Here is a 27,821-nt window from a genome sequence, read left to right as displayed (position 1 = left end):
CACACGTGCACATATATTGCAGCTACATAAAACTGTTTACATGTATATGTAATTTGGTGTAAATACATAAATATGTACATGTATGCACACTTGCTTATCTTTGTACATATAGGCCAAATAAATACATTAATAAAAAATTCCCTCCAAACACCAGTTTTTAAGAACACTAGATATTCCTTCAGATATTCATACCTTTAACATGTGATGTCAAATTGTGCTCTATATATATATAAATTATATATATATATATATATATATATATATCATTTATATAATTACTCAATGAATTGAAATTACCCACAGTGATAACGAAAACAACAAGCATGAAATTGTATCTCACAAACAAGTCAGAGGAAAAGATTTTGAAACATTTTATTCTTGTTTTGAGAGCCAAAAACACATTTAGGAACATCAATGCTCAAAACAACGATTACAAATATTTGGATCTTGTAACACGTCAATGTCCTCTAACATTCTATAACGATTAGATATGGAGTTTGCCGTCTCATCTGAAAGCAGGAAACCTGTTCATTTTAACAGACCCCCTTTAAATAAAAAAAAGTTAGGAACTTGATTATGAATGGTAAACCTTTTTAAGTCTCAGAAACGTATGTACGGCACACTGTACAGGTAAATGAAGGAAGCCGACAGAGAAAGTCACATGGATGCGTGTGTTCTCGGAAACTGTTAGCACGTTAATTAGCTCTCACAAGCTTACTAGCTTAGCGAAATGTCAAGCTGCAGGCTGGGAGAGGCAGCCACGTTGTCACTGCAGTCGGGACACCGAGGAAGCCTGCTTCTCTTCAACACAGTCACTGGAACACGCAGGCAGAGGAGGAGGGGGGAGAGACTGTTGCCCAGGTGTTAGTGTAAACCATCCATGATCAGTACTGCCCCACCAGCCGGTGCACACTTCAACGAGCGTGTTGCAGTGTGTACGCCCTGCTTTTCCCCCTGCACACGATTCACAACTTCTGAAACGTGAGACTGGCCTCAACAGTCTTTCTACTCCAAAAATGGTGGACAAGGAACCCTGGATCTGTTTCTGCTTGCTTTCTTTAAAATAAGAAAATAAACTTGATTCTTAGCTCTTCCAGATTAAACGTTTTTGTTAAACCTTTTGATTATTATTTTATGATGCAAATTTTCTTATTATTTTCAAATACTATCAAACCTCACTCCACAGTTGTGCAATTAAAAAACATTAAGCTTGCTTAAATTTCTTCCACAAGCTTATTCCACAAAGTTATCTAAAGCTGTAAAGAATCTGGGCCAATATTTGACCAGTTCATTCAGCTGTCTTATTTTAACAAAGCTAAAGATTTCATTAATCTGACCGAACCAGAAACACACAAACAGAAAAACTATGGTGTTTTCTTTCGAATATAAGCCCATGGCACCACATCAATTTGAACGGCTGGTCAATTTCTGAGTTGTATAAACATTCTGATGTATATACATATAATTATGTATAATAAATACATATTTTACATTATGCCAAAGCAATCAAAATGTTTGAGTTTGTCAAATGAAAAGAATCTCTAGGAACTTTGCTATACAAAAAGGATTTTGATTAAATAACTTCAGTGCAATTGTTCTCGTTTCCTGTTTTTCACCTCTCTCCAGAATCTGGGTTTAAAATTCTTCCTTCTTCGCATAGATCCGAGGTCATATAGTGTTCCCCTGATACATTTCTGCATACAAATAGTAGAGAAGTCCAATCCATGCATGTCAAAAGAAATGGGGGGAAGCCCAGTTCTAGCAGATTTTTTATAACATACGACAACCACACTAGTGATTAGCGCTCTGGAAACTGGGTGATCTACAGCACGTTCCTGACAGGATAGTTTAAATGGAACTGCCCTTCATCCAAGGATGAAGGTGGGGAAGTTTAACAGGAACAGACCACAGATTGGTTGTGCTTACAATATTTTCCATCACTACTTTGATTCACTGATTAATATAAACCCAGTTGTGTGTGCCTGGTCAACCAGTAGGCATGGCAACAATTTCCTCTGACAGTCCGAGCCCTGACAGGTTTAGTTTTAGTTATTTTATGCACTGCCAACAAGGGAAGTCAGGGCTATGAAATCTCATTAAATCCACCTTGAATCTAGAGCAGGGGTGCACAAACTTCTTCAGTGATGACCCAAATATATCAATCCATGCTTTTCGCAACCCAAACTGATCCAAACTGATGTCATTTTCATTAACAACAATCCACTGACAATAGCCATGTTTTTAATACCTAAAAGCTAAATTAAAGGACAGTTACTGAAATTATCAGGGAATTAATCACAGTCAAATGAACAGATTTTAAGGCTTTATCAATTACGCATAGTATGGGTAGAGTACTGAAAGCTGCCAGACATAAAACCATAGGATAAAACAAAACATTTCTTTTCATTAACGCTACAGTCATCGTCAGTGAGTCTCTTTAATGTTACGTATCAGCCACTTATGAATTCCCCAGTGGGAATCTTTAAAGAAATGAGCTAATATTTCAATACAGCCAATATTTCAAAAATGTTTCAGATTTTTAAAAATGTCAAAAGCACAAAGACTGAATCACGATGATTAGCTAAAGCTGTTAACTATCTTACGTTGTATGAGCAATAAACAAGTTCATTATCTCATAGAGTGCAGTAGGAATGACGCACCAGTCAACATTAAAGCGGCCATTTACATGATCATATGTAACACACTGTCAAATGCAAACAATAAAAATGTGTTTTAACTAGTTGAATTATTTATATTTAGCATTTATTTGTGCAAACACAGCATAACATTAATGAATACTAACACTTTTTCCAGACAGGCCAAACTGCACTGCTGCTGTAGCCTACGTATCGATACCTCAACCAAACAGATATCCCCTGAGAGCTAAGTTTGGCTGGCCGACCGAACCTGCTAGCCAAGCATCAAGGGCAATTATTATAAGCATAATTGGTTAATTGATATCATGTAGCAGAGGAGGAATTACGTAGGTCGCACTCTCGAAAATAAATGACTTTCGGCGAGAGTGCTTTGGGAATGCCGTGTTCAGTGTAAATCCAGGGTTACTCATAATTATTTCACGACCGAATAGATATCTACCAACCCATAGTTTGTGCACCACTGATCTAGAGTATATGGACAGCCATATGGTATGACAAACACTGCAGCTCTCTGGGATAGCGAGATTTTGTTCAGGTCCTCCACCCTTGTTAAAAAAAACAGTACATTAGGTTCACTGCACACCAGAAAAATAGCTTTGCTTTTGTTTTTGACACACTGAAACACAGGAAGTGACCTCAGAGATGTCCTGAAGAACAAAAAAGCCAAAACAAGAAACAGACATTTAACATTCCCCCACCCCCCCCAAAATGGGGTCCACCACAGTTCCTGGACCCCATTTATCGTAGCCAAACTGGGGCCAAACTGGAAACTCAACCAAAGGATACACTGAACCCTTCTCCCATAATCCCTCGTTTTTTTCCCCAAGAATGCCCCAGTTATACTTTTTTTAAACATAAAACATAAGTCAATTTATGGAAATGCAGAGACCCCAAAATGCAGAGCACCACCAAACTAAACTTGAACTTGAAATATGCTCTGCAACAGCTCTGTACAATTATTTTGTTGAAATCGCTACACAGTATATCAAATAAATGTCATTCACATATAGACATGGGTTAGAGGGAAATCTACACTGGGATACACATGTAAAATAGGGACAAAATTATGCAGACAATAGGTCAGTAATTCAAAAAAAAAAAATTTAATTACAGTTAAAAAAAAAAAAAACCAAAACAAAAACAACACTACATACAGTCAAATTAATCCAATGCGTCATTCCTCGTTCCTTACCAGCGACTGCTAACCGCGGCAGCTTTGACCGAAGAGCTCACAGCAGCGAATGAGGGCGGCAACAAAGAGCACAGGCGACGGAAGAAGCCCTCTCACAAAGCACTGGGTTACCCAACTTTAGCAACAAGACTCCATCCCCCTGGACATGCTCCTGGTGGGCTCTTTCGACATGTCACAGACAGGTGATTTAAACATACTCCTCATGGACTCTGTAGAGCCGCCCCTGATGGGCTCTTCAGGCACGCCCCTGATGGGCTCTTCAGATACACCCGATAGGCTCCTTAGACACGCCCCTGATAGCCTCTTTAGACACTCCCCTGATAGGCCCTTCAGACACACCTCTAATAGGCTGTTTAGACCCACCCCTGATGGGCTATTTAGACACGCCCTGATAGGCTAGGAGATGCCAGAATGCAGGAGAGCAGGGTATAGCGTGTAAAGCTGACCTTATGAGCATCTGCACCCCCCTCCCACAGAGGTAAAAGCCAGGATGGAGGGGGGGGGGAGTGGGGGAGTGGGGGATGCAGGTCGGGGCAGGGGCTGTTCTGCAGGGTTGGGAACAGTTTCTGTACGCTGAGACAGAAGGAGTAGTTTGAATCCAGGAAGGGTGTGGGGGTATTGAGGGGTGTGGTGGGGAGGGGTAGTGTGTGAGGGAAGGGGTGATGGGTGATGGTTTTTCCTCCAGAAAATTCTACAAGGCAAAGAGGGTGTCCTCCGACTTCTCGGCTTTCTTGCGAGCGCTGTTGGGGGTGGAGCCAGGCGGGGCCCCGGGTGGGGCACCCAATGGGGCGGGGTCTCCACCAGGGGGTGACGGTAAGCTTGTCTCAGATGCTTTGGCCCTCTCTTCCAAAAACTTGTCAAACTCTGGAGCCAAGGAAGGGATAATAATTAAAATACTATAATACACTCACCACAAATCACCAGCCTCATAAAAGCTAATAAACAGACTTGAGTTTAGCTTCACAAAAACTGTGTTGTTCAACCAATCACAACATGTTATTATGGTGCACAAATTCTCTGCTTTTACCTTCACTTGTAACTCCTTCTTCAGTGTCATCGCCTTTCTGCTCATCAAGGGACAGAAAGAAGTGTGTTACCGTATGAGCACAGAAAACGTATTATAGACGAAATTCAAACCCCTCGGCCATTTTGCCTATAAACTGTTCCTTTAGTTCTGGGTTACCTGTACTTGGTATGTACAGTACGTATACATCAGTGAGACCACACCAACATGTACAAGAGGCTACACCCAAAAAGGAAGATCACACACTTGCTCTCAGAGGTCATGCCCCACACATAAATACCACCCAGACTGCACACATACTCTCTCACTCTCTCTCTCCCTCACACACACACACACAATTCATCAACCCACGTAAATAATATCCCTTATTTTCTTTCCAAATGGCCCAATGTTAAGAGTTTCCCAAATTATTTTACTGTAAATTTACTGTTACTTCATGCAAATTTTTGGAAGCCTACCCCATTTTTATCTTTCTCCCACAGAGAGTTTAATCTGATGCTTTGCTTTCATTATTAATCCACTTCAAAATTATTTTAAAAGGATGAAAAAAATATTCAAATGAAGTCACTCTGGGAACACCAGCGATGAGAGAACCCATCATCCCGAATACCACCACTAGTCTTTTCATAAATTTATCCAACAATCAATCCATCCATTCAAGTCACTTGCTCACCAACAGTTAATGTAAGGCACTAATACAGAAAACTCAGACAATACACACTGACCTCCCCAAACACTGAAGGCTAGCCAGTTACATTACCTGGTGTGACACCTCATTTCATTATTATTGATGCTACAGTAGTAGATTTAGCCCTGGTTATGCAATGTTAAAAACTGGGTACCAGAGCCTGAGATCCCTCTCAGACCCTGCCCAGCATAAGGATGATGTCATTCAGGGGAAATATGATTGGTTCAATCTGACATCTGTAACGGGCGTGGCACAGAAAGCATAAGAAACACATTCTGCTTAAATTACATGATTGGGGGAAAGATTAGGAAAGTAAAGAAAATGTCATTCCACATAAAAAAGCAAAGAAGGACAGTGAGGCAGAGAGAAACGGAATCAAGATAAAGATGAATCTCACCACATCGGTACAAAGCCACTCCTCTATATCGTCCATGACAGAGGACTGCTCAACAGGAATCTACGAAGCAAAGGCCACGGACAATCCCGCCGAAAGAAACAAACAAAACAAAACAAAACAAAACCAACCCAAGAATGAAACAGAGCCCAACAAATAAAAAACTAAGCAAAAAGCAAACAGCAGAAATTCAACTTAATGTCTCTGAGAAAACCAAACAAAAGGTAAAAAAATAAATAAATAATTGAAAAACAAGCCCAACTCAAAAACCAGACATAACAAAAAATAACAGAACCCACAGCATAGCACGGCAAATGCTCAAACAGGCTCACACAAACTCGCACAAAAGCACACATGATGTTCGAGACTACAGAAAAAACTGTACGACATGCAATGAAAGTAGAAAACAGGCAGGAAAGATGTCAGGGGTGTATGGTGTCGCTTATATAAAATATAAATCCCAAAATGTAAAAATATAAATTCCAAAGGTATATATAACTAGAACTTACTTTTTAAAACGTAAGTTACAAAATGCATCAATTAATACCACCCTGTTACCATATGTGCAATGATATACACATAGCACACCCCATATATCGAAGATTTAATGTATAAAATATTCAATCCCCAATATACACACAGACAAATGCATGGAAGTGTGAGAGGCCATAATTGCTGCATTTTATATATGGAGGAAAGTTTAACAAAATTCCTGTGGTATTCCAAAGATTTTGGATGACATAACACAGCTTACAAACATGGTTGGTACGAGATGGGGGTGGGCACAGAATTTGACTGGCTTAGGTGTATCATTCAGGCGTGAGTGTGGGTTGGGTGGGGGGACAGGAAAACTGGCCATGAGGACTACTAGTTTCTCTGAATTGAACTCCACATATTTTCATCTTCCTCAACCTTGGAGTGAACTAAACAGGACGGTCAAGGAGAGAAAATGATGTTGCAGTGTTTCGCAGTGTGTAGTACAATATTTTCCCTTTTGGACAACACTGCAGCTGAGAGAATACTAAAAAGACACATCCTGCTGATGAAGTAATTGTTTTAAATCCAGATCATGCCTGTGTCAGTATCGACAGTGTTTGGCCACTTCCACATGAGGTGTTGTGATTGGCTGCAGCTGACTGAGGTGGGAGGGGTACCAGTAGACTGAATGTCAATGATTGTATCTCATGGTGCACCAGCAACCCCTCTAGTAATCTGGGGAACTGCAGCCAGCACAGTGAAAATCAGAAGCGGCAGACAGAATGCACTTGGGAGGAGAGTGCGTGTGAAAAATATTTAAGAATTGGGTTCAGATATAAACATTAAATCTGCTTCAAAAGAAATAATCCACACTACAGCAAACAGAAGATAAATTCTGCAGGCTGGCTTTGGGCGGAAAAAAACCAATATAGGGCTTCAAAGCACAGCACAAATATCATTAACTTTATCTCCACATCCGCTCAAAAAAATGGAAAAAAACATTTTCGGTTGACAGGACAAAGTTGAGATTCTTGGTAAAAAGAAAAAAAAAGATTCATGTGAAAAAAGCGGGGGGCGGGGGGGCATACTGCGCATTTGTAAGAGTTCAAAGATTGCATTACATTGCAGACGTGATCAAAGGGTCAAATTATGCATTGATCATACAAAAAATGATGTTATTATACACCTGAACCAGGCCAAGCACTGAATACACTACCTGAATGCAGTGCTAAAAGTGCTGTTAGTTTATTTTAACTCGGTTGTAAAAGGCCAGGGAGTGTAGACCGTTAGCAGATTTGAGGTGAGCGTTAGAGAATGTGAGGAAAGAACACTTTCACTGATTACTGCAACTGAGGAGGAGGAGTGGGGCGCACCAACAGGAAAAGGGACTGAGGGAACGTGTGTGTGTGTGTGTGTGTGTGTGTGTGTGCGTGTGTTTTTGTGTGTTTATGTGCATGTGTGTTTCACAGACTCAATTCCAAATGGGCACCAGCAGTCAGCTTCTAATTCAATATCCTGCACCAGTACTCATGATCTTTAAGTCTATTAGACCTGAACTAATAAACATAAATTAGTTTAAGACTAATGCAACTCTAAATTAATTTCAGATGAATATTAATAGACTACTGCTTTATTAATGCAATTGTCTATTAATAATCTAAGAGACTAACAAAAGCCTAATAACCATAAGGTAAATCATTACTGGAGTCAGGAAGGGTGGTTTAAAACAAAAACAAGGGCTTACTCATGTCACTATGAATAAATAAATGCCAAAACATAAAGTTTTGGAACAGAAAATTGATTATAACCTTATTTCATTCATGTGACTGTGAACGATATAAGATAATATATGACAAAGATGCTCAAGTTCATTACCGCACAAGACACCTCACTGTAGGCTCAGCTGCTTCCACCTCACTCAGCCAGAACTTTGCTCTTTCAAAGGTGTCCAAACTGCAGATAATGTTCTTGGACAAACCCAGCCTGTACAAACGAGCATCAGACCCATGGCCAGCTGATATGACTGAACTAGAACATATGCCAAAACAAAAACTATATTCACTACAGCTTTAAGGAAAATACATTTGACTAGTTTGGTAAAATTCATATATAAAATAAAAGTATGTCATATATTAATTTGTAAAATACTACATTGAATACAATTGATTCATGGACAGAAATGGATACTTAAGATAGATGCTTAATTTTATACAATTTTACAGTAGTTCAGGACTGTTATACGTGAGTTTTAAATGCATTTTGGTCCCCAGATAAAACCACAATTCTCCCCAGGATTGTGATTGGAGGAGGAAATATGGGAGTGTCCCTTTTGCTGTTCATCCCCTTTCACATTACAGAGCTGGAACCAGGCTCAGGTTCTGATTCAGGGTCCAGCTGGTTCTCCATCACAGCAGTTGCCGTGCAGACCTGTATTAGCTCCGCCTACTGGCAGCGCCGCCATTCGCATGCTTACAGCAGAGCTGTGGGAGGAGTCAGCTAGCCGCATAGCCACACTGCACAGTGCAGGCTAGCATGTAAGCAGCTTGTAACCATGGCAAAGACCCAGAGCTGGACCGAAGAACATTGGAGTGAAGAACACTGGCTCCAGCTCTGCAATGAGTAAAGGGGGACTCGGGGGTAGTTGAGTGTAGTAGTTTTGGGGGTGTGGGGGTACGATGGTGGGGGGGCAAGCGCAAGGACCGGGTGGGGTGTTGGTGGGGGGTTGGGGCGGCCGTGAGGGTTGGGGATAGCGGGGTGGATGCCGGTGACATCCTCACCATTCCTTGGGAAATAAGCCAGCTGTCTATAGGCTCCAGCTCAGCGTTACCGTCTTTTACCCTTGACTGAATCAACAACAAAAAATGTCTCAGTCATAAAGCAGGTAAAGCCGACAACGATCCCAGAAACAGATAAATCAATAAATCAATCAAATATATAAAACATGACACCTCACACCTAGAATAAGCACCGGAAACATGGCGGTGAGCAGAGTGGATTTCGAGGGTCTACGGGCTAACGGCCACCGCAAAGTACGCTAAGCCTGTAGATTCTGCCGCAAGATTCTGAGTCACAGCATGACTCAGCGAAGAACAGGGGGCTCCTGCAGTGTCCTAGTGAAACACCCCAACCTGGGTCTCACACTGCCACAAATAATTCACTCCCTCTCCACTTCAGCCCATCAGCATTCCGGCACAAAATGGCCGCCATGCATCACCCAGCTGGGTCCCTGATGGTGGTTGAGTTTCCATCACAAGACAAAGGTCATATATAAATGATATCTATTAATATTATAATTATTAATATTATTATTATATGAAACGTGGGAGGGAGTGATCAATTGCAAATTCATTTATTTGAACGATTCTGCAGTTTTGTTTTTTTGGGACTGGTGTCCACACTAAAAGGCTCTTCCTCTCATTTTTGGAACAGTGTGTGCATTTTCTACTTTCCCCCCCGTGTTCATATCTCTGGGTAAACAGGAGGTGAGCTGTAACGGGCACTGATACACTCAAAGTGCAGCGTGATAGGGCTGTTTACACTGCAGAGACATTTCTCTTTAAATACACACCTCCCTCATCTCTCCCATATCCAGGCAGCCCGTTTCAAACACGCTGTTACCCTGTAAATGCCCCCGGCCCCACAAAGTCCCCCGCCGAAAATTTCGACAACATATACCCCAACTTAAAGGGCACCGCGAGGCCTTCTGTGAGCAGTGTAAATCAAGCGCTGCTCAAACAAGTCATGCGTTCAGTGTGTCCAACAAGGCATTTCTCCTGAATATTTCAAAACACGACTGAAGCAATATATCGACGTATTAAACCACAATTATTAAACATTAATCACAAGGCAAAAAATGTCATTTTAAAATAATCACACAGGAATATGCATATTTTTCCCTCTCAAATACAGAACAGGTCAGGATACTCTAATCAATTCTTGAATGAGTCTTAAAGGATCTACAGAGGTAAACCTTTTGAATAGGTTTCACAAATTTTGCATACAAGTGGCAAAAGGGTCAAACTGTTGGAAACTTTGAAATTAGTTCATACCATCCCCCACTCCCCCCTCCCATCGCTTCCCTCACACCCACACCCTGACCTCTTCCCCTGTGTGCTAAATCTTTCCAACATTAAGAAAAGGAAGAGGTAGAAAAATGGATGATGGTGTTCATGCATTTGAAAATGAACATGCACATGCATGAAGCAGAACGGATGTGCTAGCGCATGCAAATGGACACTACTGTATATTTTTCTGTGTCATGAGATAGCACCCATTCAATGTGCTATGTCCCAGAAGTCAATGCTCCTACTGGGCAACAGTACCCCTCTACAGAGTGCACACTACACAAGATAGTGTTAGCGTGAGCTCAGACGTACTGGTCAAAGGTATTCCACTGCACACTCCACAGCACCACAACGCTGAGGTAACACACCAAGGCGCTCTGTCCCAGGGTGCCAGTCTGCATGGCTTGCTCGACAGCAGGCCATCCACCCTCCTTGCTGAAGTGGGAACCAGAGGAACTACATTTCCCAACATGCTCACTCCAAACTGGGTTCACTCACCCCTCCGGTGTTCTGCTGTCTGACGTCCAGTGCTGCAGCCAGGCCACCCAGAGCCTGAGGGTCCTCATACTTCACACTGCAGGGGAAACCAGAAGGAGGGATTACTGCTGGGTTCTTCCCGCAGTTTCCAGAGATCCCAAATTTTTGGCCAGGACTGACATACAGGTGACATTTGTGTGCCTGAGCAAAATTTTTTTTAAAAATGTTTTTTTAAATGCCTTTGAGCCATGTAGCCTGAACCAGAACAGCTATTAGCTGGAGCATGATTTTATGAATATTGCATTCCAAAAAAAAATAGCCTTTCGGTTGTATTCAAATATGTATTGCAAAATGTGCAATGCCATTGCACTGCTGTAAAATGAAAAGGATACTTTTAGGCATCTACTGTTATACATGTTATCTCCACAAGGGGGTGTAAATAAGGGCACTAAGGCAAGGGAAGGTTGTGTTCCACAGAAAGCTTCTACATAAATCACTGACAAAACAGAAAACAGTGAAAACACTTTAACACTTAGTTTCCATTGGCAAACTGACTGATAATACTGTTTGTAAAATCGAATTGAAGTGAAAAAAGCTAGATTATCATATCATAATATTGAAAAAGTCTAGCTCATGTATTTTAGCCTCATGACTAAACCAATTTCATATCGAACACAACATTCTCTTTCTGCAAAAATGACCTGATGAGAAAATAGGCAACACTGTAAAGTAAAAGTCTTGAAAAAGTTTAAGTTTGGAATTCAGTATTAGTCAAAAAACACAGTAAGATCTAATTATACATACTCACTTCCAAAATTCCAATAGTATTCCAAAATACTTTCTTATAATTTAGTGGGAGAGAGTAGTGGGAAGATGGATGGTACTGGGTTTGTAACAAGTGCGTATTTCATCAAGCTATAAATACAATTTCTGATAGTCTGATATGAATGTGAATCCTAACTGTAAATACAGAAACTAGAAGCAGGATATGATTTCTCGATCTATAGCTTCAGATCTGCGCAGTGTCCAGCAGGGGGCGGTGTTTGCATGGTCTCTCCCCTGCTCGCACTCTCATCCTTACTTCTTTCGCTGGTCGGCCAGGGAGCTGTTCCTGGTCTGAGCGAACATGTCGAAGTCGTCGGGCAACCGACAGCTGGGCAGGGAGCTCAGGGTGCCAGTCACGCTGTCTCCACCCACATCTGCAGACCAACCAATCAGAGATCACCTTAACCCCAGGGCCTTGTTTCACTATCATATACATAGCATCTGAGATATATCTTTACACACATACCATCAACCCCTTACAAAAATACACAGACAATAAGGTGCGGTGAAAGGGGCGTGGCTTGCAGAGAAGCCAGTCTTACCGAGTCCAGCCAGCTGTGTGGATAGGGAGGCGGGCGTGGCCGACGGGACAGGGGCGGAGGCAGGGGCAGGTGCAGGGGCAGGGGCAGGGGCAGGGGCAGGGGCAGACGGGGGCGTGGCGCTGACCATGGGGCTGACCACTGCGGGTGATCCGGGGCCCAGGTCGATCAGGTTATCCTCCGTCGCCTCGCTCAGCACCTGCAATCACACAGCAAGAAACATAGCTTACCAGAGCCCTTTACCAGCACGGCCACTGGGGTTAGCATCCCGCAAGCAGGGCTCGGCTATCGTACCTCCCAGGCTAGGCTACCCTGCTCAGGCCCAGTAAACATGCAGTTGTCATAGAAACATACTCTACATACGAACATTTGAGAGGAACCAGGAATGCTACAGCGTACTACACTCAGGACAACAATGCAGCCACAGAGTGTCGGAGTGTTATGAGATCTAAGTTCTCACTTCATATGTTACCTGCTGCCATTTGACAATAAAGAGTAAGGAATTCCTGGTTCATCACTCCAAGGTAGTAATCTAGTTTCTTAGTGGTCTGTGCCTTTGTTGAGTACGCATACATCTGCTCTAAAAATTGAGAAAGGACAAATCTTCATCAGAGGGCCAAATTCCATTCAAGAAGGAGAAAAAAAAAACTAGGTGCTGAACTTACCACATACCGAGCACAAAACCTTCCATCAGAGACTATAAACTAACGCACTCCACAGTTTCTACCACACTCACTGACAGGGAAGGAAAAATGAGGCATGTTTCTAGCCAGACTAGTCTACAGGCTACTGGGGTCAGAACCCAGGGCAGAGGGTGATTTTTCGAAACCAAGGGTTCCGACTCTTGGTCCTGGTCCTTGAGGCCCACAGGGTTTGCTGGGGTTTTCACCTTAAACTCAGCAACTGGTTCAGACCCAAGAAGCCAGGCGAGGCCACTTATCTGTGTCATCAACTGATTTTATTGTTCAATTAAACACAGAGTTTTGATGAAGAACCAGCCCATCCAGTGGACCTCCAAGACCAGGTTTGGGGACCCCGGGTCTAAAGAGGTTTTAGGCAGACGGGACGGTGGGGGTATCAGGGATTTTGGGTCACGTGATTTATGATACACATTTCCAAAATGTTGCGGTAGTTTTCCTTCGGATGTCAAGAGGATTTCAGAACACAAACGCAGTTATTCATACTTGCCTGTCTCAGCTAGCAATATCAAAAAGAAAAAAAAAAACAAATGAAATGAACATAAAACAGTGTGCATGAGCATCCCTACTAGATTAGCCTTGCCTTTGAATTACACGCCGGTGCCCTTTGCATCCTTTTTAATCACCATTCAATTTGTGCAACCATAAAAAAACTGCACAACTTCAGCAAAGCTAATCAAGTGTGAAGTATGACCATATTACATTCAGTAATAGATCACATTAATGCACAGTATCAGACTATATTAAAGCGACTGCCTGGGTAGCAAAATTTGACTAAGCAGCAAAAAATATACTAAACCATCATTAAGCCAGTCCAGACATTAACAGGGATGCCATTATTAACTGAACAAAAAAACTGACAAAAGTACAACAAATAAACTTTTAATTTGCACAAATTAAAATTACCGATGATAAATATTAAGGAGATCCCCTTCAAGCAGTGTAACTGAATATATGCATGTATTTGGCTCAGTTGTGACCAAAGGAGGAGGTAGTAAAAAAAAAAAAAAAATTCAGGTCCTCATTTACAGACAGGCAGCCGAGAGGACACCTCATGCTGGGGACGGGTCCTCATTTACAGACAGGCAGCCGAGAGGACACCTCATGCTGGGGACGGGCAACTTACCCCGTTATTGGCGCACTGCGCTGCCCTCCCAGAGCGGTATCGCTCATACCTGCCGAGAGAAACAAGACAAACCCGTTCACAAACCCACCTAATGTTTCACCAGACGCTTTACCACTTCAGCCATTTCTGACAACACGTTACGCAATGCACTCAAGTCTTTAAGGGGAATCCATGGAGCGCTTGAACTTCTGCCAAATCCTGCCTGTTACAAGCCTACGGAATCTCCAGGTTCTTTACGTATCCAGTGTTTTACCGCGCGCTCTGAGTGGAGGCCTGCGCTACCTCTCGTATCGGAGGAAGATGTTGTTCAGGTCGTCGTTGACGTGCAGCAGCTCCTCGGTCACTTCCTCGTTGGAAACGCGGGAGATCAGCTCCACGATGCGCTGCTGCATCGCCCGGCAGGTCCGGTTCAGCTCCTGGAACAGAACCACCACAACCGTAACCATCTACCAGCTACAAACTCACCAACCAGAGCAAGGGAACCTTCTATGAACTCATTACTGTTAGCTTATAACCTTATCTACCAACTACAAACTCACCAACCAGAGCAAGGGAACCTTCTATGAACTCACTACTGTTAGCTTATAACCATCTACCAACTACAAACTCATCACCACCAGAAACAAGGGAACCTTCTACGAACTCATTACCGTAAGCTAATAACCATCTATGAACTACAAACTCAACACCATCAGGAGCAAGGGAATATCTATGAGCAAAACCTTTCATTGTAATCTTATAACTATCAATCAAGTAAAAACACATCACCACCAGAAATAAGGGAACCTTCTATGAACTCAACACCGTTAGCTATAACTATCTATCAACTACAAAGTCATCACCACCAGAAATAAAGGAACCTATTAAGAACTCAACACTGTTAGCTATAACTATCAATCAACTACAAACTCATCACCACCAGAAATAGGGGAGCCTTCTACAGTATGAACTCAACACCGTAAGCCTATATGCTGAGGGTACTCAGCTTTCCCCCTCCTTTCCTCCATCTGTCACGCGGATCTCACCACACATCTCCGCTGGCCTGAAGGACATCTGAAGCTAGTCGGCAGATGATTGCCTGAAGCTTATCCTGGCTGAAACTGAGGTGGTCTGCACTCTCTCCAAGATGCAGGACCAGAACACCTGATCCAACCAATTAACTAATCACTGTCTCCAATAAAGACTTTGCTCAGTAGAATCAGGTGTCATAGTGCTGGGTTAAAACAAAAACCTGCTGCCACGACAGCCCTTTTCGGATACCCCTGGACACTAAACCTTGTATTACAACTTCCCCTAATGACACCTATTAGGTTCAACACCCACGGAAGTTAATTACTGATTAACTCCCAACACCAAATGAGGAAGACCGAATTACCCTCCAATGGCCAGCAGTAACAAAGCAGTAATGAGTTTGTATTGCTTTCTTGGAAATTTGCCTTCAAATTTCAAAAAGAGTTGGCTTTATGATAAAGTATAAAGACAGACAAGGAACAGGACACTCAACCCACATTGCAGGGCAGCTCAGAACAGCAACTAAAAAATCACGAGTAACACAATCACAATGGAACGGGAGGGGTGGGGGAGGGGTTTGGAGCGGGACGCGATAAGAGGGGCGCGGGCAGGGCTGCACCTGCAGCAGCTCCAGGTCGGACGGTTCCTCCTGTCCCGGGACCATCTCCGTCAGCATCTCTGACATCACCTTAGTGTTCCCACGCACCACGTCCAGCTCGCTGCGCAAACGGGCAATCTGCACGGGCACAAATGCGTCTGTAAACACAGGCCCGATGGCCACAAAGGCAATGCTAAAACTCAGGGACAGTCAGGCAGCACTAAAACATTTACTATACAAACCCACTTACCCAGCACTCTGGTTAGGCTTGGCCATGCTGTATGCTATGTGCTATGCTAACTAAACACTTTATTTGGGTTTTATTCTGAAGCAAAGGGTAAACAAGCACTCTAAGCCAATCTGCTTCGGGTTGGAAGTACTCACCTGTTGAGGGCTGGCAGTAGTGGTACCCACCTGTTCCGCGTTGGCAGTGATGGCCCCGGAGACCTGGAGGGGTGGGATCTGAGGCGGGGGGTAGGCAGAGGGCTGTGGGGGGGCAGAGACGGGGGCGGGGCCTTGGGGTGGGGGAGGCGATGCCGTTTTGTATTTATTGGTAGCGGGGTCAACCTCGGGAACACCCTGAGAAACACACAAGGACCTCACATTAGCAGTGCGTGAGCGCATACGTGCATGTGTCTGAGATAGAGAAGCACAGCGTCTTACCCTCCACAAACTGTGCGTAGGGTGTGTGTCTGTGTATGTGAGAGAGAGAGAATCAGAGAGAGAGAGGTTCTTACCCTCTGCGGGGTGTGTATGGGAGACAGGGCGTCCAGGTCGGCCATGGGGAACTCAATGCCCTTCCTCTTGAGGTCCTCATAAATGTGGACCACGCCAGTCAGGTCAGGACTGCTCCTGAAGGCATCTGCCCAGGCCTGAGAGACCAGGTGAACAATTCATTAATTCATCCATTCATCCACACATTCATAAATTATTTCCCTCACTCAATCTACTCAGGCCCTAGAGACCAGGATGGGTTTCATGCATTCACCTTTGTAGTGAAGGCACCTGGCCACTGGAAGAATCTCCCAGATCTGACCTCCCCTGATCACAGCTGCTGTCTCCATATCATTTTAAACCCCTTCAAAAACTTGTTTAAAAACTCTGCTAATTCATGTTCATTCATGTAACTTTTTTGTCTCGTTTTGTTCTAATTGTGATTTAAACCGTTTATTATGTTCAGTGTGGCTGTGAAGTCCTTCAACTGAAGAATTCTAAGAAGGCTGTATATCCCAGAATTCAGTAGGCCTTTTTTTTTACTGCTTCAGCACCGTGCCTAGAACCTGAAAGGCTTTAATCAACTTATATTTTCTTGAGAGAAATACATTAATGAGGTCCACCTATGTTGATTTAAAATCCATAGGGGGTGTTCAATGGCAAGACTGCAAACTAAATATCACAGACATTGAAAGACCTCACAACTGAAACAACAGATCAGGTCAGCCAGGCTGTGCTGAAGACCAAGGAGCTGCCTGTGGAAGTTAAGCTCTTTGGCCTGAAAGCAAAATGTTGTACTTGGCGCAACCGAAACACAGCCCATCGCCCAAGTAACACCATCCCTACAGTCCAACATGGTGGTGGCAGTATCATGCTGTGGGGCTGCTTTTCAGCAGGAGGGAGTTGCCCTTGTTGCCATCAAAGGCAAGACTGATGGGACTAAATACAGGCAAATCTTGGAGGAGAACCGGTTTCAGTTTGTGAGAGATCTGCATTCAGGGCGAAGATTCATGTTGCAACATGACCGTCACCCAGAGCATATAGCAGAACTTCTAAGGTATGGTTTAGAAATTTAAAAAAAAGAAAGCTCAGTATTCTGGAACAGCCCAGCCAAAGCCCAGACTTACATCCCACTGAAAATCTGTGGAATGACCTGAAAATCACAGTCCAATGGCACTCTCTCTAAATTAGCAGAAAATTTGCGTGGAGAAATGAAAAAAAAGGCTAAATCTAAATGCGAAAAGCACATACACACATACCAGAGAAGGCTCAGAGCAGTAATTGCTTTCAAAGGATTGCCTACAATGTATTGACTCTGGGCGGGGGGGGTGGGGGTGAATACTATTTTGTACGTGAGAAATTAACGTCTTTCATTTTTGAGAAATACGTTGTTGAAAACAAATAGTTTTTTATCATAAATGTGTTGAATTTATTGTGTTGGCGAAGGGGAAATATAAATTCAACGTATTAAATTGTCAAAGTGTAACTGCGTAACATTTGAATAAAAAAGGGGGAGAATACTTTCTGGCACTGTAAATTGCGAAGTAAATCGCAAGCTGTAACATATTACATTTTTTAAAAATGTTTTCATTTGAATTTTATTCTCACGCACAGAACAGGCCGGACGCCAGCCCGTGAGGGCTGTAGATTTAGGGGTGACCAGCAGCGCGGCCCGTACCTGAATCAGGGCCAGCACTTTGTCCTGCACAATGGTGGGGGGGTTGGTTTTGGGAGAGATGATCTTCACCAGGACGCCATCGATGAAGTCCCGGTTAGCCACTAGCACGTGGAAACGGTGTCCGCAGTTCTTCACGCACGTCTCCACCACCTGGGGGGTTACGGGGGGTGTCGGTCCTGAGTTTTAGGTATGCCTGACGGGCTTTTGTAATAATAAATGAAAACGCTTAAAACTAATCCATGTCAGATAAATACTGTGTGTAAGTCCAAGAAAAGTTCTTTTTTTGTTTGTAAGACCACTGGACTTGCACACTAAAGAAGGCAAGATTAGGACCAAAACATCAGTGACTGCGATTTTTATATGCATTTATTATTCCACTCACTCTGTAGCGCTTTCTAAATGCACAAAGGAAAAAAGGAAACGCGAAGCATTACAATAAACTAGAGTCGTGAGAGAGCAGGCTTTCAGAACAATGGAGCTGCAAATGAAAGCTCTCCTCATTGTGGAGCTGTCAGTCAAGGAGGCAGGAGGACGTCTACAGTCACGCTGACACGAACAACTGCAGAATTTTCACCTATTTTATTCACTGTTGGTTCTGATGCAAATAAGATAAGACACTTGATATTGTCATGTAACAAGCATTTCCAAGAAGAAGCAGAGTTTGCATGATTTATGCTGTATATGCAGTAGCTACCTTCCCAGAATCCTTTGCACTACATACATATTCACATTTCAGATCAACTGTTGAAAACAGGCTTGAGATTTCCAAGTGTGATGCTTAAAGTGAATAAAATATTTTTTTTGTGAACATCATCACATCGCAGTATGAAAGGCTTCTGCATTCTGATATAGAGGCAGAACAAATATGGCCAATGAGGTCAGGTTTAGAGGGCTTGCATCGGAAAACACACCCCGCTTGCCCCGCCCCCTACCAGCCTTGGCCACTCCCCTCCCAGTTCTCACCGTCAGCGCCAGCATCACCTCCCTGTAATTCCTGTTCCCGTTCAGCCTCTTCTTCACCGCCCTGATGGCATCCTTTGGTCTGCCCAGAGAAAAAGAGAAAACAGTCACTCTTTTCACAGCTTGTGTGCCTTCTATCCCCCTTTCTTCCATTCATATTTACTGTTTAATTTAGCACTCTTAATCTAAGCCAGCCATAATCAGCATACTCTGTGGCACCACCTCCTGTGTTTCATTATATTGCAATAACACCGCTTAGCCTGCAGGTGTCAGTGTGGACAGGGGGAATTAAGGTAAACATGACGCTGATATCCAGAGCTTCACAAAGCAAAAACCAGCACCCAGGCGCACTGCAACAATTCTGCTTTGTGCGGTGGAGCTGTGGTATAAAATGGCATCCCATTCTCTATTCAATGAGCTGCTCTCACCACAGATTAGCCAGATTCCTGTAGTGCAGGGGTGTTTTGGAGGCAGTGAGTCTTGTTCCCACCCCAACCTCAAACTACGCACATGGGCCGGTTCACTCACCCTTCCTCTGTCTCATTGATGATGTCACAGATCTCCATGTTCAGGGTCCAATCCTCACTCTGTAGAGAGCCGTCTGTGGCCTTCTCTGGGGGAGAGCATTATGTAGCATTATCACCTATTAGCCTAGCACAGCTCCTTATGCAGAGTGAGTGACTGGAGTAGCTTTTAACAAAATGCCCATGTATAAAACAGGATAGCAAGGCCATGTGTCTGGTACTTGAAACAGTCTAATGACAAAATTCCTAAGCAGCACATCACTGCAACAGACAAAAAAAACAACTGACATAATCTTCCAACAGTCCAGTATGTCTTTTATTTACTCAATATCATTTACACAGACAGTTGGGCAAAAAGGATAGATTTGACCAATTGCAGGAAAGATGCATATACATAGCTTGTGTGTGTATTTGAACTACACAAAAAAACACACACATGAAATATTCATCGTTTTCAGCATTCCTGGGAATGCGGTTACTGTACAGTTACTGTGTCGTAAACTGTGCAAAACCCTCCCCTGAGTTCCAGCACTGCCAGATTGATTGTTTGTTTAAATCTGTCATTACTTCATTCTCATTTCTGTAATGACTCCCATTACATACTTCCTCCTAAGCCACACCCTCTTGCACAATCAGCACCTTACACAACCCCTGTGCAGCTCTGCCAAAGACACCATTCACTGGAGCAGAGAGGGACAGACCAGCAGCCGGGCCCCAGGCGCGTTTCAAACCCAGGGATCTAAAGGTCCAGCCCTGTAGGGCTGCAGTGTCTGCAGGTGTTTGGTGTGTTCAGCACTTAAGCACTTACTCAATTCATTACTTGGGCAATTGGTTCACAGGCCTTTTTTCCAAGACCTAAATTGGCTGCTGGTTTAAAGGAAACCACAAAAACCTGCAGGGACTATGGTCCTCCAGGACTTGAGTTAAAACATGCAGGCACTGTGGCCCTCCAGAACTGGAGTTAAATCTGCAGGTACTATGGTCTTCCAGGACTGGAGTTAAACCTGCAGGCACTGTGGCCCTCCAGAACTGGAGTTATACCTGCAGGTACTATGGTCTTCCAGGCCTGGAGTTAAACCTGCAGGCACTGTGGCCCTCCAGAACTGGAGTTATACCTGCAGGTACTATGGTCTTCCAGGCCTGGAGTTAAACCTGCAGGCACTGTGGCCCTCCAGAACTGGAGTTATACCTGCAGGTACTATGGTCTTCCAGGACTGGAGTTAAACCTGCAGGTACTGTGGCCCTCCAGGACTGGAGTATGGCATTCCTGTTTCAAACTCTGGCCATGCCTGCTCACTGCTGTCTGACTTCCAGAATCATCAGACTGTGCTGAAGAGCCAAAGGACACTAGGTGTGGTGTGTCACATCGCCGCCTGACATTCCTGCCCCCCTCAGCACAAACAACCTTGAGGTCAAGAACATGCAGACCTGTCCAAGAATGGCCGTCTACTCCAAAACCATCAAGCCCGTGGCTTGACATCACTGAGCCCCAACCCTCGGCTGGGTGTGTGTCTCATGGAATGAATAAGATGTACAGTGGTGCTCCGCACAGTATATCTTGTGTGTCTGTTTAATCAATTTATACAACTTCTTTTTTGACTTTTTGTCCCAGAATCCCAACCTTAACTTGTAGAGACCAACAACGCTTCAATTTATAAAGCAGGACATACTGTTCTGACTCCACTCTGAAAGAAGCCTGTCACGACAACCTTAGCTGATTTTGACACCAGTCTCGCCATGACAGTTCACTTCTCAATGCAGGCAGACCCGTCCGACGGGCCGCGGCCGCGGTCGCTCAAACGAGGCCTTTGCGGGTGGATCTCTCTGCGGCGTGCCCAGACAGGGCAGCGCTCAGCGTTCAGCCTGAACAGCCTTGAGACCTGTTGCTGCATTATTTATTGCCCCGCTCTCCTCTCCACCTCGCGTTCTGATTATGGTGACCTTCAGTCCCCGGCTGGAGAACCCGCTCCTGCCCCCCCGCCATGCGGAAACACAATGCTGCTCGCATCAATAAAACAGCAGTGCAGTCTCTGCCAGGGCCCCGTATCGCCTTTCCTCCTGAAGTCTCCGGTGTGCTACACTCTATTTTACACACTAATTCCATGTGGGAGGAGAAGGATGGAGGACTTCAATCATGTAGTAATCAACAGTAACTTTATTTCGGATAAAAGTCCTGGTTGCAATACAGCACAGTGCCCTCACAAATAAGCCCATGAACACACACAGAAGAAAAGAGGGTTATTTCACACACTGCATGATTTCAGCTTAGCCCTGAGCTAAAGGGGGTCTTAGCACGGGGCTATGTGAGCCTTCACACTGGCTCATTCTAAAGTGAGATAGCTCCAACCTTAGCATTGGGCTAAACTTGGCTCTGCTCCGAAGCAGAGCGAGCACTGACTTTTCAACTTTTAACCCCAGAAATCACCCAGAACAGGCTGGCAAAACAGCCAGGGTGAAACAGGGTCAGGGTCAACTGCAGGATTCTTGTGGAATGTTCGTCCAATCACGCAGACTGAACATAAACATTGGTCAAGAGTTAGCTCAAGGGACAATAGAACAGGGCTTCACAGTACTAGTTTGAATCTTTAGCCCAGTTCTAAAGCTCAGCCCTGGGTTTAAAAATGTGTGTGAAAAAGAGGTAAGCTAGCCCTTGGTCAATGCTAGCCTAACCCAGGGTTTAGCTCTGGTTCCTCCTGTTCATGCTTTCCCCAAAGGAAAGTGAATCCAGTTCTAAAAATTGAGAAATCTGCTCATCTGTCAGGGACAGACCGTTGCGCCAGGACCCAAGGCACCAAAGCACTTATGTAATGTAAGAGATTATATTCATATTCATGCATTTTATATAGGTTATTTTAAGATTCTATTTTTAACCATTAGAAAAAGCAGAGAATTTTCTATTATCTTCTTGTTTTTTTGCCAGGTCATGCTTTTTAAATCCACAAATTGCAGTAAAGCTCATCCATCATACAGCCTAAGATTGTTTTTCTTTGTTTTTTTTTTTTTTAAAGCATGAAATATTGGTGACAAATGTACAAAGACTACACTGACTATGTTAACCTACTGTGCTATCTGTCCTTGGCTATGCTCACGACAATGTCACAGGTACCACTGACTCACAGAGCTAAGGTAGGGAAAGCGAAACCATGGTTACTGGGTCCCTCAGTTCTGGCGGACCCTCCAGCAGTGGGCCGTTAATGCCTGCTAGGCTGTATTTTAAATCGCCAGCTACTTCCAGAGGGATTTCCCCGGTAATCCCTGTAAGTGGATTTAACAGGAGCAAGAGAGGGCCCATTCATGCAGGTGTTCTAAGTGCCATGTGGATCTGCTCACACATGCCACTTACAACACCTCAGGATCTACAGGCCTATGACGTGCCAGGCAGGTGCTTACGAGCGACTCCGGGGTATGCAGAGCCCGCTAACCCCCAGGGCCCCCGGGCCCCACCCACTGGCCCCCATTTACCACCACCAGGGCCCCACCCACAGGCCCATATTTCTTCCAAACAGTCTTTCAGAGCAGCCCCACCCAACCCTGATGATCTGTGTGATCTGAGTACCTCAGAAAGCATTTAATCACTGGAGGCGGGGGACAGGGGGTTCCCTTTATCCTTTAAATGACACGGAGGAGTGGGAACAGCGTCAGATGCAGGGCAATTCAAGGGGTACCTTTTCAGAAAGATGTTTTTAAGACGCACTTACAAGATTTGTTTCAGCATCATCATCGAGACAACCCTTTTGCTATCTGCATTCCAAATTGAAATAATTAATTAATGATTGTTTAATTAAAAAACAGGAGTCCCTAGAACAGGGTTTCACAAATGGCTGTATCGAGTACTAATCTTTAAGCTCTGACAGAGGCCAACCAAATAATTAATCAGGTGGTGAGGTTGTGCGAGAAGCACAGTGTGCATCTTAATTTATACAGTCCACGTTCACTCTTCAACATGCACATATGACAGTTCACCATGTAACGCACAAAAAATTCAGAGCTGTGACACAAACAGTTATTTCCAACTATTAACAGTAACGCTAAACTCTGGGTTGTTCACACTGTACCTGCAGAACATCAAACAAAAAATATAGGCCTACACGATCAAAAATGTTGAACTGTGCTGGTGTGAAATTATGATAAACCACAAACACACATATTGAAAAAGTCAAATGGACCACAGAGGACTGTCTCTGCCTTGTCACAGATCCACAGTTCCATTAGCTGGAAGTAATGGTTTGGGAGAACAAGATACAGCACATCTCATCTAGAAATGCTTTACCTCAGCTGCACACTCATCCTGGAAGGCCTGAAAGTGTCGAATTTCAAGAAAAAAAGAGAGAACAATGAGCGTAATCCCAGCGCATTTCACAGAGAGGTAGCTTGTGTTCTTCCGGAGGTTATTAGTGCTGTTCATACTGCTCAGGACTGAAGGCCAAAGGACAGGACCAGGCCAAAAGAAGGCCAGTCCAGGATTACACAGCTCCTGTTGGATCAGGCTGAGGACCTGACAACACCAGGCTCTACCCATAAGCCCCCTCTCACTCAACCTCCATCCCAGTGAGGCCAGCCCTGATCCTGCAGGGCAGCAGTGCCTGCAGGGCAACTCAACCCCGATCCTGTAGGGCAGCAGTGCCTGCAGGGCAACTCAACCCCGATCCTGTAGGGCAGCAGTGCCTGCAGGGCAACTCAACCCCGATCCTGTAGGGCAGCAGCTCTCTGCTGGCCTTCATTATATTCAGGCACCTAACCACCTGATTCCGCATTCCATTCTCCTGAGTCAGCCGGCTTAGCTTCTCTCCCAGGAGGGAAGCAGACTGGAAGAGGCCGGTGCTGGAACTTTGACTCAGACCAACCTCCTCGTTTCTCACAGCAATGAAATGCCCAGGCGTGGCGGTAAAGCCAGCCTGACTCACCGACAAAACATTAGCGGAGTATCAGACTCCTCACAGCCCACTGTTACAATATCTCACCACCACTGCCTGCGTGAGGATCTACAGCCATTACTCCAAACTCCCACACAAACTAGGGTTAATTTCCCAGCTCTACCTGATAGCAGGCTCTGGGCGAAAAAACACACACAAGGGCACTATCAGGCTTCAGCCAATCACAGCTTTAGGAACACAGCTCTGTTTAATCTTGGAGATCAAAGCCAGGACAAAGATCTCTAATAAATGGTCAGGCAACCAGCGTCTCCTGATGGGGAAACACACCAATCGTGTGAGTACACAACTGTAAAAATGACAAATAGCAGAGTAACTGTCAAACTTCAAATTGGTTATTTCAGTAGCGACAAATCACCTTACACGCACGCTAAAACCAGTACTGGGTGGCAGGTATAACAGCACATTATCAGACACCCTCAAAAAATCAATTTAGTTTTGCATATCATGTAAATACAGACGAGATAACACATAACCAAAAAACAGGAAGAATATAGCACAAGTCTGCAGCAATCAGTGGGACAAATGAAAAGTGGTTTGTCCTGCATCTGTGAAGCTTTCCTCATTTAAAAAAAAAAAAAAAACTACACAAAAAAGGACATTGCCCTGATGACTACTAAACGTATTCACTCATAACATAGTTTGAATGACTAAAGAATGGGCTAAATGTTCAGATGAACTACTAGATTATATCTTTATGAGGGACTACCCTGCCCAATCGAAGCACTGGGCCAGAGGCGCCATTAACGTAAAGTGTTGGAGGACAGTGGGTGCATAGTTGCAGTGAAGCTGATATGTAGCTGTCCTGCAACGAGAAAATCACAAGTATGATTCTCAGGTGAAGGCCAGCCAATGTACACTCCAGCAAGGACCTGAGTGTCTACAGCTAATGTACACCTTCTCATGATCAATGGGTATGAATGTAATCCATGGATAAGACTATCTACCAAGCAAATATGTAAAAACGCAATACATTTTTCCCAGATAATTCTATAGGTCTGGCAAAATGAATATCAGAATGACTTTATAAATGCTCAGTATAAAAATAGAACCTTGACAGTCTTTGCACAGAGGACATCCTGTTCACTTATAGGACACAAGTGGTAAAGAACTCTTGATAGCTTCCTGTGGAAAATATTCAGCAGAACTGTTCTGCAATATGCCTTGTTCAACACACACTGCTGCAAATCTTATGCCAGGTCTTGGAAGTTGACCTGCCCTGTCACTGAGTGTAAATGATAATATTTGGCAACTTTGAGCAGACGGGGCATACATAATATATTTAAATTGTGCATCCATGTACACTGGCTACTTTGAACAGCAAGCACCGTACGTAATTAAAAAAACAGAATTAAAGGGCAAGTCAAAATTAGTCCTTCTGAGTCGCGAGTGATGATACAAAGTACACTGACGAGGTTATTATAGGCCGTAGTATAAGCCATGCAGGAAGATCCAAATCAAATCCAAGTCGTTTTTGTTTACACAGTAGGTTGCTAACAAGTAGCTATCGTACACTCAGCTCTGACATGAAGAAATGAAAAACAGCTAGTTCATGAAAGCCAGATAGCATCTAATGCATGACAAGCTGTTTTGCGTTCTGATTTAGCTAGCTAAGTAACGTCGTAAGCTAACAGGTAAGGTAGACTAACACGTTACTAGCCAGATATCGAGCTTTCCGAAATGTTAATTTCACAAAACATATAAACAAGGAAGCAGGAAAACGATGTTGATATTGTGATTACCATTACTGGGTGCTTATAATTTACAGAAAGACTAATGCTGTTATTCCGTAAATAACTGATTTCAGAAGTTGTTAACGTTAGCCAGCGAGGATGCTGGCGAGCTGGCTAAATATTCCCAGCTAAAGCGACATTCGACGTTTAGCTAATCTGGACAAACAGCTAGCTAGGTGACCGCATACGCAAAATACATGTAAGGGTTGCATTCAATAAACGGTAGGCAGGTGATCGCTAAACGCGAGCTAGCTTGCAATAGCAACACTTATCTGAGGCAAAACTGACAGCTAGCTTGCTGACTATCCTTCCGTTAGATAGCTTGCTAGCTAGCTATGGGAACGGGCGACATACAGTGTTACATACCGTTGTCACTAAAATGTGTACAAACTTGGTTAATGCAAATACATTCTGCTGAGAAACGTGGTCTAATAACGACACTGTATATCGTCCTGCTGGCTACCTACCTATGCATTGCCCCACTGGAGTGCTGTACGGGTTCCCCAGTAAAAACTCCATCTTGATGATGACAACAAACAACAATCCGCACTGTCACTGAACAGAAGCACATTGTAAGGCTCCTCCCACCGAGCTATCTCATTGGAGGTAAGGACTCAGCTCTCAACAGGACTCGACAGAAATTACATCCATCATGACCAAAAAAAAAAAAAAAACCCCAGATCGAGTTTACGCGGTCATACACCACTGAACCCAAAAAAAGAAATCGGCTCTTTCGTGGCTGTGCTAAGTTGTGGTCAATGGTAAGGACCCTTTCCACGTTGTCCACTGGATAAAGTCGTTTCTCGTGGCACCTGCAATAAGAAATGCATAGCAGGTGCCTCAATAAAAATTATATATATATATATATATATATATATTCGTTACTGTAGCTAAATGTAATAAACCAATAAACCCTGTGTTGTTAGTAGCACAGTATGTCAAATTATCATTTATAAACACTTGTGGAAATTAGATGGATATCAATGAGTTAACATGCTTTTATCCAAATGATTTTTAAAAATGATTTTATAAGTTATATAAATGTTTTATTCTGTTCTATTCAACCTTGCTTATCATTTCCGTTCAATAAGAGCTGCCTGAGAAACTGCGAACGTCAGATGACAAGTTGTTGCCTCTGCCGGTTGGGATACTCTTTCTGCAGAAATAAAAACCGTTTTGCTGAACAGGGATGGCTATGTGGATATGTTGCTGCCTGGGGCACAACACATCCGAATTCAAGCCCAACCAGACCCTCTTTGAGTGGTTCTCACCTTACAAACATACAACTCAGGCATATGCATTTAGCTAAGTCCTTTCATTTCACTGTTAATTTTTGCCAAGAAACGATTTAAAAATTCATTGCATTGTCAAAAATCTATCTTTCTGTAAAGCAGCTACATTTATTTTTGGCTGACAAAGGTAAGCATAACATGCATTTAAAAAATAAAATAAGTAAACTATGTATGAAATGTACAGATGCAGTCACTTCACTACTGATTTTTAGTCCCTTA

At 43.6% G+C, this 27,821-nt stretch overlaps 1 protein-coding gene across 6 annotated transcripts; it reads right to left on the bottom strand.

Moving 5' to 3' along the window:
- Positions 1-354: 354 nt before the first annotated feature.
- On the bottom strand, positions 355-26,885 carry LOC118216165 (TOM1-like protein 2). Of its 6 annotated transcripts, none has more exons than XM_035397211.1 (16): positions 26,778-26,885; positions 19,651-19,735; positions 19,126-19,204; positions 18,163-18,312; positions 16,508-16,642; positions 16,155-16,349; positions 15,792-15,908; positions 14,444-14,577; positions 14,162-14,210; positions 12,341-12,536; positions 12,055-12,172; positions 10,995-11,070; positions 9,210-9,275; positions 5,959-6,018; positions 4,877-4,913; positions 355-4,713 (listed from the first exon to the last, which is right to left on the bottom strand). In XM_035397211.1, exons 1-16 carry the CDS (start codon positions 26,827-26,829, stop codon positions 4,541-4,543), a joined length of 1,722 nt encoding a protein of 573 aa, XP_035253102.1. In that variant the 5' UTR covers positions 26,830-26,885; the 3' UTR covers positions 355-4,540. The 6 variants fall into 6 exon arrangements, with proteins under 6 accessions (XP_035253102.1, XP_035253103.1, XP_035253104.1 ...); XM_035397212.1 differs by having other exon boundaries at positions 16,185-16,349; XM_035397213.1 differs by lacking the exon at positions 9,210-9,275.
- Positions 26,886-27,821: the final 936 nt, after the last annotated feature.

The sequence above is a fragment of the Anguilla anguilla genome, chromosome 17, assembly GCF_013347855.1.
Source record: "Anguilla anguilla isolate fAngAng1 chromosome 17, fAngAng1.pri, whole genome shotgun sequence".
NCBI classification, from domain to species: Eukaryota; Metazoa; Chordata; class Actinopteri; order Anguilliformes; family Anguillidae; genus Anguilla; species Anguilla anguilla.
The sequence above is the reverse complement of the archived record's forward strand: the minus strand, read 5'-3'. Positions and strand labels throughout refer to the sequence as shown.

Excerpts from the sequence above, each read along its gene's own strand:
- LOC118216165 (XM_035397211.1), bottom strand. The coding sequence starts at position 26,829 with ATGGAGTTTTTACTGGGGAACCCGTACAGCACTCCAGTGGGGCAATGC. Across the intron at positions 16,350-16,507 it reads CCATACACACCCCGCAGAGG|GGTGTTCCCGAGGTTGACCC; the intron begins GTAAGAACCTCT and ends TGTGTTTCTCAG. Across the intron at positions 4,714-4,876 it reads AGAAGGAGTTACAAGTGAAG|AGTTTGACAAGTTTTTGGAA; the intron begins GTAAAAGCAGAG and ends CCTTGGCTCCAG.